Below are 18,823 nucleotides of genomic sequence, written 5' to 3' on the forward strand. Positions count from 1 at the left end.
AGAATGTAATAATATCAGAGAGGCCCAACTGGAAACAAACTCAAGAACTAACATGGACAAAATCACGTGTCTAGCCACATACACCCCTATCTCTAAAGGTGCAAAACATTGTTCGCAAGCACTGGAGAATATTTAACAGTGGTACCAAACAACGGTCATCCCCTATTTTTGCCTACAAATGCAATACCAGCATACATGACACACTAAGGTATAGAAAGCCCCGGTACCACAACAAAATACACTCTGGGGGAACCAAACCCCAGTGGGACATTTTCCTTGCGGGAGCGCTGTGGCATGTGCATTTACCACAGACTGAGGAAATTGATTAAAAAACAACTGGAAATTGAAAACATCAACTAACTGCAACAGAGAAACAGTGGTATACCTCATCACTTGCCCACGTTATTTATTCTATCTGGGAATGACCACGAGGAAGATAAAGGTTAGAATCAATGAACACCGCAGCACCATAGGATGCAGAAGGAGCACCACCAAACTGACATGTCATTGCTTGGAGGCCAATCATACTGACAAAGAACTATTGAGGGTTGTTTCGGAATAAATGGCCACAGGTGTCCATGATGTGGCAAGAAAGTTATTCATCAGGGAACAGAGATGGGTGTATCGTCAAAGAACATGGAAGGTTGGCCTCCATGATGAAATACAGTGGCTACAACTATAGGAACCCCCTTACTACAATGAACTCTGAGACATGTTTATGTAAAAGAACTCATTCAGAGAAATTCATTTAACCCTTTTCATAAATGTATTGAGGTGTGAACCTAAGGGCTATCCAATCTACCCAAACCGACAAAGGGTATTAATGGTGTAGGAGAGATTCATGCGTGCATACTACATATCCCAAAATACATCTCGACACTTTCTGGTAACAAGCAAGCTTCAGAATAACCACCACACTGTGTCCTTGGTAATGGGGGCCCGGAGAAGTGCTGTTACCCTTGTTCTCAGCACATGTTGATGGATCGCACAACACCCAGAGGCGTGCCAGGACTAAATCACCCAGAATCCAGAGGTTTATTCATGTGCTGTGGTTGCCATCTGTTCCAAACATAACATACTGTGTATTAAAATCAGTTACCACTACGAATAAAGGTGCATAAAAACAAAAATTGAAACAGAACATTTTATATTTTTCTTTTAAGGTTACCCATTCATTTCTACACAGAATATGCCACTGGAATGATTTTTAAACATTACACCAAATTTTAAAAGAAAACAAAAAAACAATGCCCGTGCTAGTGGGGCAAAAAACACTGTTTAAACATTTAACCAAAGTTAAAAAAAAAAAAAGAAACATGGCCATGGGAATGGGGCAAACCCCATTTTTGCACATGGACTACATTACCCAGAATCCTAGGTCTGGGTCATGGGCTGAATGAAGTGAGTGCACCACGCCTAATAGTCACGCGCCTAATCGATTGCATGCCTGTGATTGAAACAGGCCTGCAACAGATGGCTCCAGCCTGGGGATACAAGCGCACTAGCGCATTTATTATTAAACGCACACCTGCTTCTAGCACAGCTGAATTTCATGATGACCCACATGACTGAATGCCCGTGACTTAAACAGGTCTGGAAACAGTTGACTCATCGAGAAGGCAGACAGTGACTACCACGATCATCGGAAGGAAAAGCCAGTATGAATAGGTGGATGGTGAGGAACGAACCTTGGTGTAGTAAGTGGGTAGTGTTGCGAAGTAATACTTTCAACAGTGATTTTCGTTTAGTATGGGTGACAATCCTTTCTTCTCCCATGCAGAGCCTGACTACAGGGGTTCCTAACGCGTTTCTCCATGGGGTCCAGATGACCCCTCCCGTATTAGGGTAAGAGTGTCTGAGCTGGTTCTCACAGCATGACATTACACAATATTGTATGGGTGTAATACATTAGTTCAGTGTCACGCTTACACCGAATGCAATGTGTCCTGGATATGAGATTGAGGGACTTCAGGCCCAGCTGTATCTGTCAATAGATATATTGGTAACACATTTATGTTATTACCAACATGACATGAACTTTGGGTGCCAACAAGCGTTAGACTCCCAGTACATTAGTATATACAAAGGGTATGTGCTTAAAGAGGTTCTGACATCCGTCCTGATGAATACCATGGACTCAGGTGAGCTGCTAGGCAGAAACATGTTGACATCATAGTGGGATTGGGGTACTAATTCCCTGATACTCCTCACCTAATGTTTAATACCAAGTAGCACCCTACATAGAAAAAACCAGACTAGGTTATCACAATGGTTTTTAATCTATTTCACAGATCTTAGGCCTACTGTGGCTTGCTGTGTTGTTAGCACGTCTACACAGTAGTGTTTGGTAAATGTATGAGGCGTAGACCATGTAGCTGCCTTACATATTTCTGTCATTGGAATATTTCCTAGAAAGGCCATGGTAGCACCTTTCTTTCTAGTTGAGTGTGCCTTTGGTGTAATAGGCAGTTCTCTTTTAGCTTTAAGATAACAGGTTTGAATGCACTTAACTATCCATCTAGCAATGCCTTGCTTAGAAATTGGATTTCCTGTATGAGGTTTTTGGAAAGCAATAAATAATTGTTTTGTTTTGCGAATTAGTTTTGTTGTCAATGTAGTACATTAACGCTCTTTTGATGTCCAATGTATGTAGTGCTCTTTCAGCTACAGAGTCTGGCTGTGGGAAGAACACTGGTAATTCTACTGTTTGATTTAAGTGGAACGGTGATATGACTTTTGGTAAAAATTTAGGATTTGTTCGTAGAACTACCTTATGCTTGTGTATCTGAATAAATGGTTCTTGTATGGTAAATGCTTGAATCTCACTTACTCTTCTTAAAGATGTGATGGCAATTAAAAATGCAACTTTCCATGTTAAGTATTGCATTTCACAAGAGTGCATGGGCTCAAAAGGTGGACCCATGAGTCGTGTCAAGACAATGTTGAGGTTCCACGAAGGAACTGGTGGTGTTCTTGGTGGTATAATTCTCTTTAGACCTTCCATAAATGCTTTTATGACTGGTATTCTAAATAGAGAAGTTGAGTGCGTAATTTGCAGGTAAGCTGAAATTGCTGTAAGATGTATTTTAATGGAAGAAAAAGCTAGCTTTGATTTTTGCAAATGTAGTAAGTATCCTACGATGTCTTTGACAGATGCGTGTAAGGGTTGAATTTGATTATTGTGGCAGTAATAGACAAATCTTTTCCACTTATTTGCATAGCAATGTCTAGTGGTAGGTTTCCTAGCTTGTTTTATGACCTCCATACATTCCTGTGTAAGGTCTAAATGTCCGAACTCTAGGACTTCAGGAGCCAGATTGCTAGATTCATCGATGCTGGATTTGGGTGTCTGATCTGTTGTTTGTGTTGCGTTAACAGATCTGGTATGTTTGGTAGTTTGACATGAGGCACTACTGAGAGGTCTAGTAGTGTTGTGTACCAAGGTTGCCTTGCCCATGTCGGTGCTATTAGTATGAGTTTGAGTTTGTTTTGACTCAGCTTGTTTACTAAATATGGAAGGAGTGGGAGAGGGGGAAAAGCGTAAGCAAATATCCCTGACCAACTCATCCATAACGCATTGCCCTGAGACTGATCTTGTGGGTACCTGGATGCGAAGTTTTGGCATTTTGCGTTTTCCTTTGTTGCAAATAGATCTATTTGTGGCGTTCCCCAACTCTGGAAGTAAGTATTCAGTATTTGGGGGTGAATCTCCCATTCGTGGATCTGTTGGTGATCCCGAGAAAGATTGTCCGCTAGCTGGTTCTGAATTCCTGGAATAAATTGTGCTATTAGGCGAATGTGGTTGTGAATCGCCCAATACCATATTTTCTGTGCCAGGAGACACAACTGTGTTGAGTGTGTGCCTCCCTGTTTGTCTAGGTAATACATCGTTGTCATGTTGTCTGTTTTGACAAAAATGTGTTTGTAGCTTATTATGGGTTGAAATGCTTTCAGCGCTAGAAATACTGCCAATAGTTCTAAGTGATTTTGTGAAACTGTTTTTGGTGAGTGTCCCATTGTCCTTGGATGCTGTATTGATTGAGGTGTGCTCCCCACCCTATCATGGAGGCATCTGTTGTTATTACGTATTGTGGCACTGGGTCTTGGAAAGGCCGCCCTTGGTTTAAATTTATACTGTTCCACCATTGAAGCGAGGTGTATGTTTGGCGGTCTACCAACACCAGATCTAGAATTTGACCCTGTGACCACTGTGATGCTAGGCACTGTTGTAAGGGCCGCATGTGCAACCTTGCGTTTGGGACAATGGGTATGCATGAGGACATCATGCCTAGGAGTTTCATCACCTTTTTGACTTGTATTTTTTGATTTGGATACATGCCTGAACTTCTAGTCCTAGAAGATCTATATGTTGTTTTGACATATTGTGTGTTTTCGGTGGCACGTTTGGAGGGAATTTAAGAAATTCTATGCAATAACCATGCTGGATAATTGCCAGTACCCAAGTGTCTGTTGTTATCTCCTCCCAATGTTTGTAAAATTGTCTTAGTCTCCCCCCACATGTGTTATGTGTTGGGGATGTGTGACTTGGAAGTCACTGTTTGTTTTGAGGGGTTTTGGGGCTTTGGAACTTCCCTCTATTTTTTGGAAATTGTGCCCCTCTATATTGCCCCCGAAAACTTCCCCGCTGGTATTGGCTTTGATAAGTGGGCCTTGCTTGTGAGGTTGTGGCCTCTGTAGGTTGACCTCGAAACCCTCCCCTAAATGGTGTTTTGCGAAATGTGCCTCTGCTTTGTGGGGAGTAGAGTGCGCCCATGGGTTTTGCGGTATCAGTATCTTTTTTGAGTTTTTCAATAGCAGTGTCGACTTCCGGCCCAAACAACTGCTGTTCATTAAAGGGCATATTCAGCACGGCTTGTTGTATTTCCGGCTTGAATCCTGACGTACGCAACCATGCGTGTCTCCTTATTGTTATTGCAGTATTTACTGTCCTTGCAGCTGTATCTGCTGCGTCCATTGATGACCGTATCTGATTATTGGAGATACTTTGTCCTTCTTCTACCACTTGTTGTGCCCTTTTCTGGAACTCTTTGGGTAAGTGTTCTATGAAATGCTGCATTTCGTCCCAATGAGCTCTATCGTATCTTGCCAAAAGTGCTTGTGAACTGGCAATACGCCATTGGTTTGCTGCTTGTGCTGCAACTCTTTTACCCACAGCATCGAATTTGCGACTCTCCTTGTCTGGAGGTGGTGCATCTCCTGAGGTATGAGAGTTTGCTCTCTTGCGAGCTGCCCCAACAACCACAGAATCTGGTGTTAATTGCTGCGTAATATAAACAGGGTCTGTTGGTGGTGGCTTATACTTTTTTCCCACCCTTGGAGTTATGGCTCTGCTTTTAACAGGCTCCTGAAATATTTGTTTTGAATGTTTTAGCATTCCTGGGAGTATAGGTAAGCTTTGGTATTGGCTATGAGTGGAGGAGAGTGTATTAAATAAAAAGTCATCCTCAATTGGTTCTGAATGCAAGGTGACGTTATGAAACGCAGCTGCCCTTGAGACCACCTGCGTGTAGGATGTACTGTCTTCAGGTGGCGACGGCCTTGTAGGCTAACAGTCTGGGCTGTTATCTGATACAGGAGCATCATAAAGGTCCCATGCATCAGGATCATCTTGACTCATTGCAGTATGAGTCGGAGATTGCATCAGTGGTGGAGTGGCTACCGGTGATGTATGCATTGATGGTGGTGGAGATGGTGGTGGAGTTGTTTGTCTTGCCACCTTTGCCTGCTTGTCCTTTTCTTGAAAGGCAAGTCTTCTTTTCATCTTAATTGGGGGAAGAGTGCTTATCTTCCCTGTGTCTTTTTGAATGTGGCGCCTTCTTTGAGTGTAGTCTGGCTCAACAGATTGAAGTTCCTCTCCAAACTTATGTCTTTGCATCTGGGAGGACAATCCCTGTTCCTGTGTAGGAACCTGTTTTCGGTTCCGATGCTGGATGTTTCGGAATCGAAATCTTTTCGGTCGCCTTTTTGGGCTCCGAGGCAACCTTCTTTATTTTCGGCGTTGTGGTTTCTCGGTGCCGAATCTGTTCGGGGCCGGTGTTTCGGGCCCGAGATTGCTGTGTGGCAGTATCTCGACCGGAGTCGGATGACTTCACCACATGCATGCCCTTTTTCTGTGCCGATGATCGGTCACCTATCTTTCGGGTTAAGCCATGGCCTGTTGGCGGTGGCGTCCCCTGGGCTTTTGTTGTCTTCCTGTGAGTTTTATGTTTCGATGTCTTACTCACGGTTTTCGGCGTTTCTTCGGGATCGAGCTCGTCCGAGTCCGATTCATGGATGGAGAAGCTTTCTTCTTCCTCCTCGAAACGCCCTTGTCCTGTCGGCGCCGACGCCATCTGCAGTCTTCTTGCTCTTCGGTCTCTTAATGTCTTCCTCGACCGAAACGCTCGACAGGCTTCACAGGTATCCTCCTTGTGCCCTGGAGACAGACACAAGTTACAGACCAGATGCTGATCTGTATATGGATACTTGTTATGGCATTTTGGGCAGAAGCGGAATGGGGTCCGTTCCATCAGCCTTGAAGAGACACGTGGCCGGGCTGACCAGGCCCCGAAGGGGGGGATCGAAAAAACCCCGAAGGGCCACCGGAGCTCTTCAAAAATCGGTGTCGATCTGTAATAACTAACCCGATACCGAACGCAAACAATAAGATGATTTTTCCGAGATTCTAACTAACTTTCCGACCCGAAACACGGAGCGAAAAGGAACACGTCCGAACCCGATGGCGGAAAAAAAACAATCTAAGATGGAGTCGACGCCCATGCGCAATGGAGTCGAAATGGGAGGAGTCCCTCGATTTCGTGACTCGAAAAGACTTCTTTGTAGAAAAACAACTTGTAACACTCCGAGCCCAACACCAGATGGCGGGATGTGCACAGCATGTGTATCTGCAGCTACACATGCCAACGAACATATATATATATATATACATATATAAATATATATATACACACACACAGAGACACCCTGGATTCCCCCAGGTGTCTAGTTTTCAGAATTGTGCAAGTTTTGCTAGGTTTCCCAAGGTGCCTGCTGAGCTATGGTCCAAATGGTCCAAAACCGACGTTGCAAAAAAGGGGTCCATTTTGAGTGTAATAACTAGGTACCACTTTTACCAGAAGACATGTGGAAGCATTGAATAGTAAGACACATGTTATTCCCAACTGGACTGCACTGCATTCGTGGCTTCCAAATGCAAGCCAGTAAGTAAGAAAGAAGACATTTTGAACAATACCCTCTAAATCATATGCTAGTATGGGTGCCCACAAAATCAGAGATGTACAAATAACCACTACTCCTAAACAAAGGACACACATTTTGCATGGATACCTTGTGTGGGGAAAAAAGTTATGCAGCTCTAAGCGCGAACTATCCCAAATAGTAAAAAAGGGCTCAGCATGGGTGGGGTGCTTAGCTATCAAATTAACTTCTCCAGACATTTTTAAGTAAAAGGAGCAATAACGTTACAATACCTCCAAAACAAATGCGTCCTTTTTCCCGTGTGACAGGTCCAGCTCTGTAACTTCATCTGAGCTTTCAGACTGAGATCGGAATAGCCTTGAGCGATGTCTGGACTCTGGAATTGGAGAGCCGATGACTTCCTCCAATATTTCCTGATTTTTAAGAAAGATTAAAAAAAAAAATGTTCTAAATTTTGTTAAACATTTATGAATTAATGTTTTTGCTATTAAATATTTTCATGCTCTAATGTATTTACAAGCCTGTGAGAATGTAATAAGTGGCCACGTATCTCTAAGGCAGCCCTAACCAGATGTTGCCAAATGCAATTAAATGATTCTAAAAAAATTAAATAAAAAATAACCTAAGAAAATACCTTACAGCTTTGATAAGATTATGGCTTGTTGTAATATTGCTTATTCAATGTATGTATTGTATGTTACTTGTCTCTCCCCTCCCCTCCTAATACCTACCTTTAGAATGTTAGGATGTTGTGACTCAAGAACATTACATTTTTGACGTCTAGCTGTGAGGCTGTTGATGATGTTCAATAAACTTTTTATATTCTATAGCACATTCCACTGATCTCTTGATTTATACTGGTGATGAGTTTACCAAGCTTATACTGGGGGAAGTGGGGCAACAGCTTAAGAATGTTCTGAGGGAATCTGTCCTAAGATCTTGTGTACTGGGCAATTGCACATTGTTCTCAGCCTCGCTTGTTCTGCCTTTGCACCCCTGCCCAGGATATTTTTTTGTGTATGCTATGATTTCCCTACAGCCTTTCCTCAGGTGTGTAATCTTCGTCTGTCTCAATGCTGTATGGGGCTGATGTTCTTTATATCTGAAGAAACACTCATCACCTTCTTATGGTTTTAATCTATGGTGTCTTATATACATCCAGCCATCCTCTCAGCACAATCTCAGATTCTGTCAGATTGGAGGCACTGTAATTCGCTCACATGCCCTGCACTTCATGAAAGGAATAGCCCGAACTGCATTTTTGCAGTGAGTGTGGCGATTTTGTGTGTGGAATGAAAGAGACTTTTTTTTATTTGATGAGAAGGACCTTAAGAGGGAGAATTACGGGATTTAGAGAGTAAGGAGGCAGATTGGTGGAGGGCACCTCATGATTTGCGTCATGGGCACCCGTGGCTAAAGAGTGGTTTCTTGCAGGCAAAGAGAAATCTTGGGGTGAAGAAAGAGGTGTCTTTGCATAGAAAGAAAAAGGACTGGCATCGTGCCGGTAGGCTTCAGAACTGGACCCAACCTTGAAGACAGTAAGGACGCTGCACTCGACATAAAATGATATGTGGTACAATATAGGCATGTGCAATAGAAAGTACTGCGGTTTTAGGCACCAATGCTCAAAATGCAGTGTGAAGCATCCAGTTTTGCAATGCGGACCACAAGGAGGTGCAGGGTCACTGGGTGGGCAGGGGGTTCAGTGGAAACCCAACAGCGAGGGAGGGTTAGACAGAACAACATGGGAAAAGGCTCATATCAATAAAGATGGGTGGGCTGCTTGCAAAACCCTGAAAGACTGGTAGGAGCAATACTTAAGGGGGTCCTCTAAGGAGCTCCCAGATTACATGGAATCATACAACCAATACTGGCAACAGTATTGTGGTATGATTCTGACATGTTTGACACCAAACATGCCCAGGTTTGGAGTTACCATTATGTTGCTTGACACAGGTAGTTACTTGTGTCCAGTACAGAGCTAAAATGGCTTCCCCGCACTTACGAATCCAGTGCAATGAAGCTGGAGTTCGTAGGAGCATCACCTCTCAGGCAGGGGTGCCCTCACACACACACACAGGTACCTGCACCCTGCCCTGTGGGCTAGGCGGGCCTGCCATAGGGTTGACCTATAGTGACCTGGTGCAGTGACCTATGGTGAAATGCAATGGCAGGCCTGCAGAACACTTTGCATGGGCTCCCCAAGGGAGACATAATATATGCTGCAGCCAATAGGGATCCCCTGGTACCCCAATGCCCTGGGTACCTGTGTACCATACACAAGGGACTTACATGGGGGCACCAGTATGCCAAATGTGGGGTGAAAATGGTACAAGTTACCAAGTTAAAAGGGAGCGAGCATAATCACTGGGGTCCTGGTTAGCAGGATCCCAGTGAACACAGTCAAACACACTGTCAACAGGAAGAAAATGGGGGTAACCATGCTAAGAAAGAGGGTACTTTCCTACACCACCTCTTTTAGATAGACAAGGGCAGTCACGCTGCTTTACAGGGCTGCCCTGAAGGGGGCGCAATCGGACCTGATGTGTCTCTGCTTGCACTGGGAGGACCTGGGGACACCTTTGCCTGACTCTGCTTGGAGGAGAGCACTGGAGATCACTCCTAGGGTATCTAGAAATGTTTGCTTCAAGTTCATCTAGTTCTACAACTTGCACCACACCTACCTTACCCACAGCACATTCACACCATGTTTCCTGCAGTGACTTTGGGTTGTCCTACATGCATTGCAGAGGATGCAAGTTTTTTCACATGGTGTGGTCTTGCCCGATGTTGCTTGCATATTGCTCAACATTGCTCCCTACTGTCCTTCATGTGGTTTGCGGGGCCACTGATTGGGATTTCAAGTCTACCGTCCCCCCGCCCACCATGTTGCAGCTTGGAAGGTGATGGACAGATAACTGACTTGGTATTGATTCTTGCTCGCAGGAAACTATGAGCTGGAAATCAACTTGCGGTCTGGATGTGTGTGGATGGGGGTTGGAACTGGAAAAAAAGACAGATCCGGAGAGAGAGGCGATTCGAAGAGAGGGGGCTAGGAGAGTACGGAAAGCGATGATTCTGTCCCACATGGGATGTTGAATTGTTGGCCTGCCCCAGACTGGACCCCAGTGGACGCACTGTGGTGGACAGGCCCCTCTCGGGAGCCCCCTCGCCAGCTGCCACATTGCAAGAAACAACCTCAACTTTGGAGGAACCTCCTTACGTAGTCATTGGTTCAGAGTGGGACTGGCCCTGTGGTTTTGAATATGTATGGGTACGGAGTTGAGTGAGCACACTCCTGGACTGCTGGGATGGACCTCAGATCCTCACCAGTGTGAGTCCTACCACTGTCCTTCCCTTTTGTATCCTTCTTTTGCCATTATTGATCTCATAGGCGTAATGCAAAATGTCCCTCTTACCAAAATGTATATTGGTTCTGCATTATATTCTACCAGCAGACACTACTACAATGTAACCTGTTCTGTTGCTTAAAATCCCAATTAAAAAAATGTACAAAAAAAAGCAGGAAATATTTTCTTCACTACGCGTACAGCATCTCATTTTTGTGGTGTACTTCCATTAATTGTATTTCCTCCTTTCCTTACAGGGGAAGGTGTACTGTATATTCACTATATGGTATTTTCCTTGCTTCTGCTACCCTACCTTCCCTTGGTTTTACTCTATCAAAGTTTGCATTCAGCTTCCAATTTTAACATAGCTCTGATAAAGACGGAAAAACTTAAACTATTATTTTTAAGTGTGTTAAAAAACAAAAAGTAAAGAATACACATACCAATGTAAGAGTGATATATGAACCAGTAGAGTGATATCCTTTTCATTGGAAACATTGTTACTTACAGGCAAAAGGGCCGTCATGCTATTTTTTGCTTTTAGAGAGCATAGCATAGTTTTGCCTGTCTTTGAGCAGACTTCAGTATTTTTTTCTGTAGCTGGAGATGTCATTACTTGGTCCTCACTGCCCTAATTTCTAATGTCACTGAACGCCAAACCTTGGGATCTTAATTGGAGATGATCACATGGACTAGAAAATTATCATGGGCGTAAGCCCCAGAAGAGACTTCAATTCACTGAGTGACTCCATTGCCTCCCCAAGGACTAAAAACATTTTATACTAAACAAAAGATTAGCAGTCTCTGAGGTGGGTAATCACCTTATGGAAAATTTAAGAGACAAGAATACATTTCCAGTAAGAAGCAGGTAACACTTAAAATTCAATCTTAGCGTTCATCATGCATTTTTGAGATACCACTAACAGGCACTTGTAGTACCTCATTATAGGTAAATGTATGTACGCAGAAACGGTAGGTTTGACTATCATGAACACCTACAGAGATGCAGTGTGGCTGAAGATGCTGTAATATGGCTTTCCCTTGCTACATTCTTAGTACAGCTGCCACTGCTGTTGATTTTATTGTGCAAAATACTGATGCCTGCAAAGTCTTACCTTATTCTTGAGGATGCTAATGTAAGTAATATGCCTTGAAATGAGGACCTGATGCTATCTTCAGGCTTAGTTCCTCAGGTTGCAATACCCAACTACTTGTTTCCAGACCGTCTAGCCTAACAATGATCTTGGAATCTGGTTGACAATCAGTTGGCCACCTTCCATTATGACTTGCAATATGCACTCTCTCTTTGGCTGCAAGGAAATACTAAATACTAAACGTGATTTTAAAATAGCCAGGAAGAGAAGATCCAGATGCCATACAAATAATGTTAAATTACCTGCTTTCACTAGTGTAATGATGCAGACGTTTTTGAGAACTAGATTCATCTCACATGCTCCAGAAACGAATCAAGAAAAATAAAAAGATAAGAGGGTGAATGTGCTGAAGTACTTCCTCGGCAGTGGCACAGTAAAATCGTCCTCGCATAGTCATACCTTCTATGTTCTTAATTCTAGTTTTCTATTGACAGTCTTAAGAGCCAGAAGCTCTTTGAAGAATGGTAAAAGAAAACCGGAAGCCAGGCAAGCAAGTGAATAATGTCCCATCAACAGCTTATAGAAGTGTCAGCTTCCCCTTCAAATTGCCCCCAACATTCCACAATGTATATGTTGAACAACTACGACGCACAAAGGAGGACGTCAGAGAGGCATACTTTACTACACATCTTCCCTTTATACAAAGAAAATAAAATAAATCAAAATACAATGTAATAAAAACAATGTATGAAACATAAACTACTTAAGAACGTCTTCCTATTCAAGTATGATATGAGGGGTCAAAAGCTTGACAAATACTGATGCATCATTTATTTTCTAACACAATCTTTAAGATAAATAGGTATTCTACAGGTTCTCTTTGGCCTTTCTTTCTCAGATAAGGACATGTCACTGGAAGTTTTTTTTTGTATGCACAGAAAAATTTCCAAACAATCTGGAAGACCCTTTACAAATTTGTGGAAACACTGTGCAGCGAGTATGTTGAGAATCATTATAATCTTTCAACAGAATGACCCAGCTCAAATTCCATGTCCTACCATCTTCTGTTTTGATTGCATTTCTAAAAAACATCACCACTCTTCTTGGTTCAGTGTACTTTGACTCAAGCACCCACCCGCGCTTTTATTTTCACCCAGTCACCCTCAACCACATACATCTCTCATACAACATTCCTGTCATCTTCCGTTCAACCATTTTACCATACTCCTTACTCCTCCCACCATTGTTCCCTGGCACATCCACCCATCCCTTGTGTCAACATCATCCATCCTGGAGCCAATTTGGAATTGGGCTTCCTCCCTCTAAACAATTCAAAGGGAGTTTTACCTGTTGTAATATGAGGGGAAAGACAGTACAACACCAAGCGATTCTGCAACTCCTCCTTCCAGTCTACGCCATTGCTTATGACCAATTGTTAGCCTTCTTTCAAAGTACTGTTGAATATTTCTACCATTCCGTTGGTTTCAGGATGGTATAGGACAGCTTTCTTATGTTTCACTGAATAGGACACTAAGAACTTGTTTACTTCCTTAAAGCAAAACTGTACACCATTGCCCATCAGCAAACTATTCAGAACTCCTTTCCTCTTAAAACGATAATCTAAAAAACGGACAACTGCTCCTGAGCTGATGTCTGACACACATACCACCTCAGATCACCTCGAGAAAAGGTCCACAGCAACTAACACGAAAGGAAAGGACTATTCCCCTCTCATCAGACCCACTAAATCTAATGCAATATCTTGCCACAGTCTACTTTGTAGTTCCCTACAAATCATAGGAACACTTCTAGTTTTGTGTAACATTCATGTATTTTTACATATATAACTCTGGCCCTAAGGTATTCATATCTCATTCCCCTTCCAAGTACAGTTTTATAATAAATAATTTCATTGCAAATTTTGCTGGAACATTATCAATGATGTCACAGAAGATGTTATGAGTGGTGTAATATGTGGTAATTAGCAGTGAATGGCGATGGTGTGAGTTATAGTTACTGTAAAGCAACAGTTATAGTTCCCAGAGTTAACTGTAACTGGTGAATTTCAGTGGTTTTGCACATTAAAAACGTTACAATTACACTGAAATTGACACCTAACATTACTTTAATCTTTTTTTTTTAACCAATAAAAAAAATTCTAAAGGGCACTACTCACCTGTTAGGGTCTCAAGGCGCTGTTGCGGGGGGGGGGGGTGATGCCGGTTACTGTTCAAAAAGCCATGTCTTGAGGTGCTTTCTGAAAGTTAGGAGGTCCTGGGTCTTGCATAGGTTGGTGGGGAGGGAGTTCCAGGTCTTGGCGGCGAGGTGGAAGAAGGATCTGCCGCCGGAGGTGGTGCGTTGAATGCGGGGGACTGTAGCGAGGGCGAGGTCAGCAGAGCGGAGCTGTCGAGTTGTTATGTGGAAGTTTACTCGTTCGTTGAGGTAGGCCGGTCCAGTGTCATGGAGGGCTTTGTGAGCGTGGACCAGGACTTTGAAAATGATCCTTTTGCTGATGGGCAGCCAGTGTAGGTTTCTGAGGTGGGTGGATATGTGCTTGTGGCGAGGGAGGCTGAGGATGAGACGTGCGGCTGCGTTTTGAATTTGCTGGAGTTTTCTTTGAAGCTTGGTTGTGGTCCCTGCGTAGAGGGTGTTGCCATAGTCCAGTCTGCTGCTTATGAGGGCATGGGTGACCGTTCTTCTGGTTTCTAAAGGAATCCATTTGAAAGTCTTGCATAGCATGCAAAGGGTGTTGAAGCAGGAGGACGATATGGTGTTGATTTGCTGGGCCATGGAGAGAGATGAGTCTAGAACGATGCCAAGGTTGCGTGCGTGGGTGGTGGATGTTGGGGGTGGTCCGAGGGTGGTGGGCCACCAGGAGTCTTCCCATGCTGTCTTGTTGGGGCTAAAGATGATGATTTCTGTTTTGTTTGAGCTGAGTTTGAGGTGGCTTGCTGTCATCTATTTGGCGATGTCGAGGAGTCCGGTGTGCAGGTTTATCTTGGCGGTGGCTGGGTCGCTGGTGAGGGAGATGATGGGCTGGGTGTTGTCTGCGTAAGAGATGATGGTGATTCCGTGGGGGCGGAGGATGTTGGCGAGAGGGGCCATGTAGATGTTGAAGAGAGTGGGGTTGAGGGAGGATCATTGGGGGACCCCGCAGATGATCTTGGTGGCTGGAGACCGGAAGGGAGGGAGGCGAACTCTTTGGGTTCTTTCGGCGAGGAAGGAGGTGAGCAAGTCCAGGGCCTTGTGTCGAATTGCGGTGTCAAAAAGGCGTGTGCGGAAGGTCTGGTGGCATACAGTGTTGAATGCTGCGGAGAGGTCTAGGAGGATGAGGGCGACGGTCTCGCCCTTGTCCACCCTGGTCCTGATGTCATCTGTGCAGATGATGAGGGCGGTCTCAGTGCTAGGTTCTTGCGAAATCCAGACTGGGAGGCGTCGAGTATGTTGTTTTCTTCTAAGAAGTGAGACAGTTGGGCATTGACTATCTTCTCAGCGACCTTTGCGGGGAAGGGGAGAAGAGAGATGGGACGGTAGTTAGTGAGGTCTTTCGGGTCTGCTTTGGATTTTTTTGAGGAGTGCATTGACTTTGGCGTGCTTCCAAATGTCTGGGAAGGTTGCGGTGTCGAAGGAGCTGTTGACGGCACGGAGCTGGGGAGCGATGATTTGGCTGGCCTTGTTGAAAATGTGGTGGGCGCCGGGGTCTGTAGGGGAACCTGAGTGGATGGAGTTAATGGTTTTGTTGATTTCTTTGTCATTGGTGGGGGTCCAGGTGTGTAGTTGGTTGGTGTGGGAGGACGTTGTGCTGTTGGTTGTGTCGGTGGTGGTGATGGTGGGTGCTGATGCTATGAAGCTGTTGAGTTGCAGAGGTTTTGGGAGTGTGGAGGGTCGATGGTGTTGGATTTGGGTTTGCTGGGTTTGGGTGATTTTTTTTTCTTTTAACGCAAAGTATTATTTTGTTTCCGTATGTAAATGCAGCCCCAAGGCTCTGCACCCAATTCCCAAAGAGGCAGCCAACCGCATACTGCCCAGGGCCTTGGCCATGCTCGGTGTACAAAAACACCCACTCCAGGCAGCCAACATCCCAAAGCGAATTATGATAAGAGGGCAGCATGGCCTCCTCGCCAAGACTTATTAGGCCCCGGGGAACCCATCCCCGGGGCCGCACAACATTAAAAGGGGGAAGGGCGGGGCACCACACCCCACCACCAGGCCTAGGGTTTCAGGGTATCCTCACCTTTCGAATTAGAATTTATTAGAATTTAGGACTGGGTCTTCAGATGGCTGCCGCCACATCATTGTTGATATGGCGGCAGCCAATCAGTTCTCAGCAGGAGATCTCTTGGGTCCGCAGCTCCTTTGCAGCATGAAATATACAACTTTTTTTTAGTCTTAATTGTTCAAAAACTACAGAAGAGATTTACAACAAATCACAAAAAAATACTCATTCTGGACCAAGATCTAGCTTTCTGCTAAATATGGTGTAAATCCACTCAGCGGTTTGAGCTGTAGCTGTGTCTAAAGTTCCTGTGGAAAAAGCAAAGGGGAAAATGCGTTTTGGGACCCTCCCTTGACAAATCCCCCCAGAAATTTCTAGTTAGGAGCTGAGGTGGAAATGTATTTTTCTGGAAAGTTCCGTGAAGATTTGTCAAACTGCACCAAAGTTATTAGGAAAACAAAAAATGGATTTCTTATGGAAACATGGCTAACTATAACTACCCACTGGCAAATGGCAGTGGGTAATAAAATTAATATAAAATGAATATTTACATATACACACATATATGCATTCACTAAAAAAAACAAAGGTTACAGGGACATTATAGTTAGGAACTGAATTTACAAGCACAAAATCATAGAAATTCAGCTGTTATAGTTTGAGTTATTTCAAATAACTATTACTTGTGCCCTAAGGTAACTATAACTAGTGCCCTCACTATGCACTGCTAATCACCCCACATAATACATTAGTAATTTCATTTTCTATGACATTGTTGATAAAATCATTGCAACACTGGCAGTAAAATTATTGATCTGAAAACTGCGTGGCGCAAGTTGGGGAATGAGTTATACTTGCTTGAAATAACTCAAACTAGAACTGCTGAATTTTGTCTGGGTTTGTGCGAATAAATTCAGAACAAAGTATAAAATCCCGGTCACCTTTGGTTTTTAAGTGAATTTCTATGGGGTTTTTTTACTTCTATTTCCTAACTATAACGTCCTTGTAACCTTTCTTTTTTTAAGTGAATGTCTGTTTTTTAAATTTTTTGTGTCAAGTCATTTTCGTTACTATACATTAATCCAACCATGGCCGTGCTCGGTGGGGATGCTCCAGCACTTTTCTTGGATAATAATAACTGTTGGCACAATTACTAACACTGCATTACCAAAAACCCAAACTGAGTACCATAACAATAAGTACTGCAACACCAGAGCTGGAGTCACAGAGATTCACTGTTGCACACTACAATGAGAACTGTGGTTGCGTTCATCATGCACAAAAAAGACAAACAAGGGCATTAATTATATCACATATAACTTTCCTGCATGCATAGGGTCTAACTAAAAGGAACAGAAACAATCCAAGAAATACAAATGTCTGCTCTGGGTTTAAACAGTTAGGGCGGCACAGTTTGGTTTGGTTTCACTGTGTGTGTGAAAACCCCTTCAAAAAGCAAATTCCTCAAACATGAAACACAGGCATGAATGACAATTTAAGTCCAAGAGGTATGCTATTAGAGAAAGAAAAGTTATGTAAATGTTCTTTTCAAATTGCACTGTCACTTTTTGTAGTACTTGAGTTCAAGAACATTTCTTGAAGCACATTGAGGCAAGTAACTACAATAATAATGTAGAATGTTCAGAAATGCATTTGTCTCTTCAAGATAAGTGCTCAGCCAAAAAACGAGGTCTGAAATACACCAGCTGTTCTAGGAAAGCTTAGCGCTCAAAGAACAAACTCCCTGGATAATACTAGTCTCTTAGCTGCAGTCTTTTCCAGAGTGCTGGAGGAATGCCTGGTGTTAGCTGGTACAGGAACGAAGAAAATAATTGCCTCAAAAGTTCTGAATACGAGGATGAGAGCAGGGGCTGGACTGCCAAGTCAGATGCTGAGATCAGGAAGCAAAACAAAGCCAGGCAGGGAGGCATGCTTCACTCTGCTATTTGTGGCCAATCAGGAAAGCAGTTGAGTTTCCGCATGTGGATGAGTCACCACACCCAACTAGAAGCACATGTCTACACCACACCCAATTAGAAGCATATGTCTACACCTCCTCACATTAGCAAACAAGCATTGGTAAAACAAGCATTGATAAAACCAATTGTGTAACGCAGCACATTATGTTTACTCAGAAACATGAAGATTTAACCAAGAACAGAGATATGATTTAACCCTAATCCCTGGGGATGCTGACAGATAATGCAGGAGACACCTTGGGGATTCCTGACACCTTCTGCCAGCGGGAGTGCCGGCATTGCTTTTGCACACAGGGAGCTGCTAAACATGCAGCTCTGTCTGCAAAGGCAATTGTTTTATCTGTTTCCCTGCCAATATGTCTGCAGGCAGGGAAAAAGAGGAAACCTCTGCTTCCAGCGGACAACAGCACTTTGACTGTGTTTGTTCTGACTTAGCTAGAGCTGTTAAAGCTCCCCCAAGTCACAGCAAATAGCTATGTCCTGGGGGTGGGCAACTTGGGACATAGCAGGAGCCGGCCCTGGGAGTGTTGGTCCACAGGGCCACTATTGGCTCCATGGGGGGGAGCCTTTAACATTAAACAGCCCCGGGGAGGTGGTGGTCCCTTAGGCCGGGGGTCAGCAACAGTGCCCTTCATTCTTTTTTTTTTTTTTTTTTTTTTTTTTTTAGCCCTGGGCCATACCAAATTATTGGTTTTCCCAGGGAGGTGGTGGACCCCGGGGCGCAGGTGAGGGGGGTGGGGTGGGATGGGGGTGGGGGGGTTGTACATGTGCCCCAACCTCACATATTTGTCTGTGATCGCCCCTGGGAGTTGGCAGTTCCTGGGGTTAATACAAGCCCTCGGAGGGTGCCACCATGCGCCCCCCTCTTTTAAAGCCCCCAATGCTCCCGGGACCTGGCCAACTCGGGGCAAAATAAAAGAAAAAGGCAGGAAACTGCACTTTTTCCCCCCAAAAAAAATCTTGTAA

At 43.9% G+C, this 18,823-nt stretch overlaps 1 protein-coding gene across 19 annotated transcripts in view; it reads right to left on the bottom strand.

Annotated features, from left to right (window-relative positions):
* The window catches only part of C2CD5 (C2 calcium dependent domain containing 5), a 669,580-nt gene that overhangs the window by 358,431 nt on the left and 292,326 nt on the right, over positions 1-18,823 (bottom strand). For all 19 annotated transcript variants that reach the window (XM_069228566.1, XM_069228562.1, XM_069228551.1 and 16 more), the window contains one exon: positions 7,491-7,631. In XM_069228566.1, coding sequence (XP_069084667.1) covers positions 7,491-7,631 — 141 coding nt within the window. The remainder of the gene's footprint in view (positions 1-7,490; positions 7,632-18,823) is intronic.

Source organism: Pleurodeles waltl, chromosome 4_1, assembly GCF_031143425.1.
Source record: "Pleurodeles waltl isolate 20211129_DDA chromosome 4_1, aPleWal1.hap1.20221129, whole genome shotgun sequence".
Taxonomy (NCBI): domain Eukaryota; kingdom Metazoa; phylum Chordata; class Amphibia; order Caudata; family Salamandridae; genus Pleurodeles; species Pleurodeles waltl.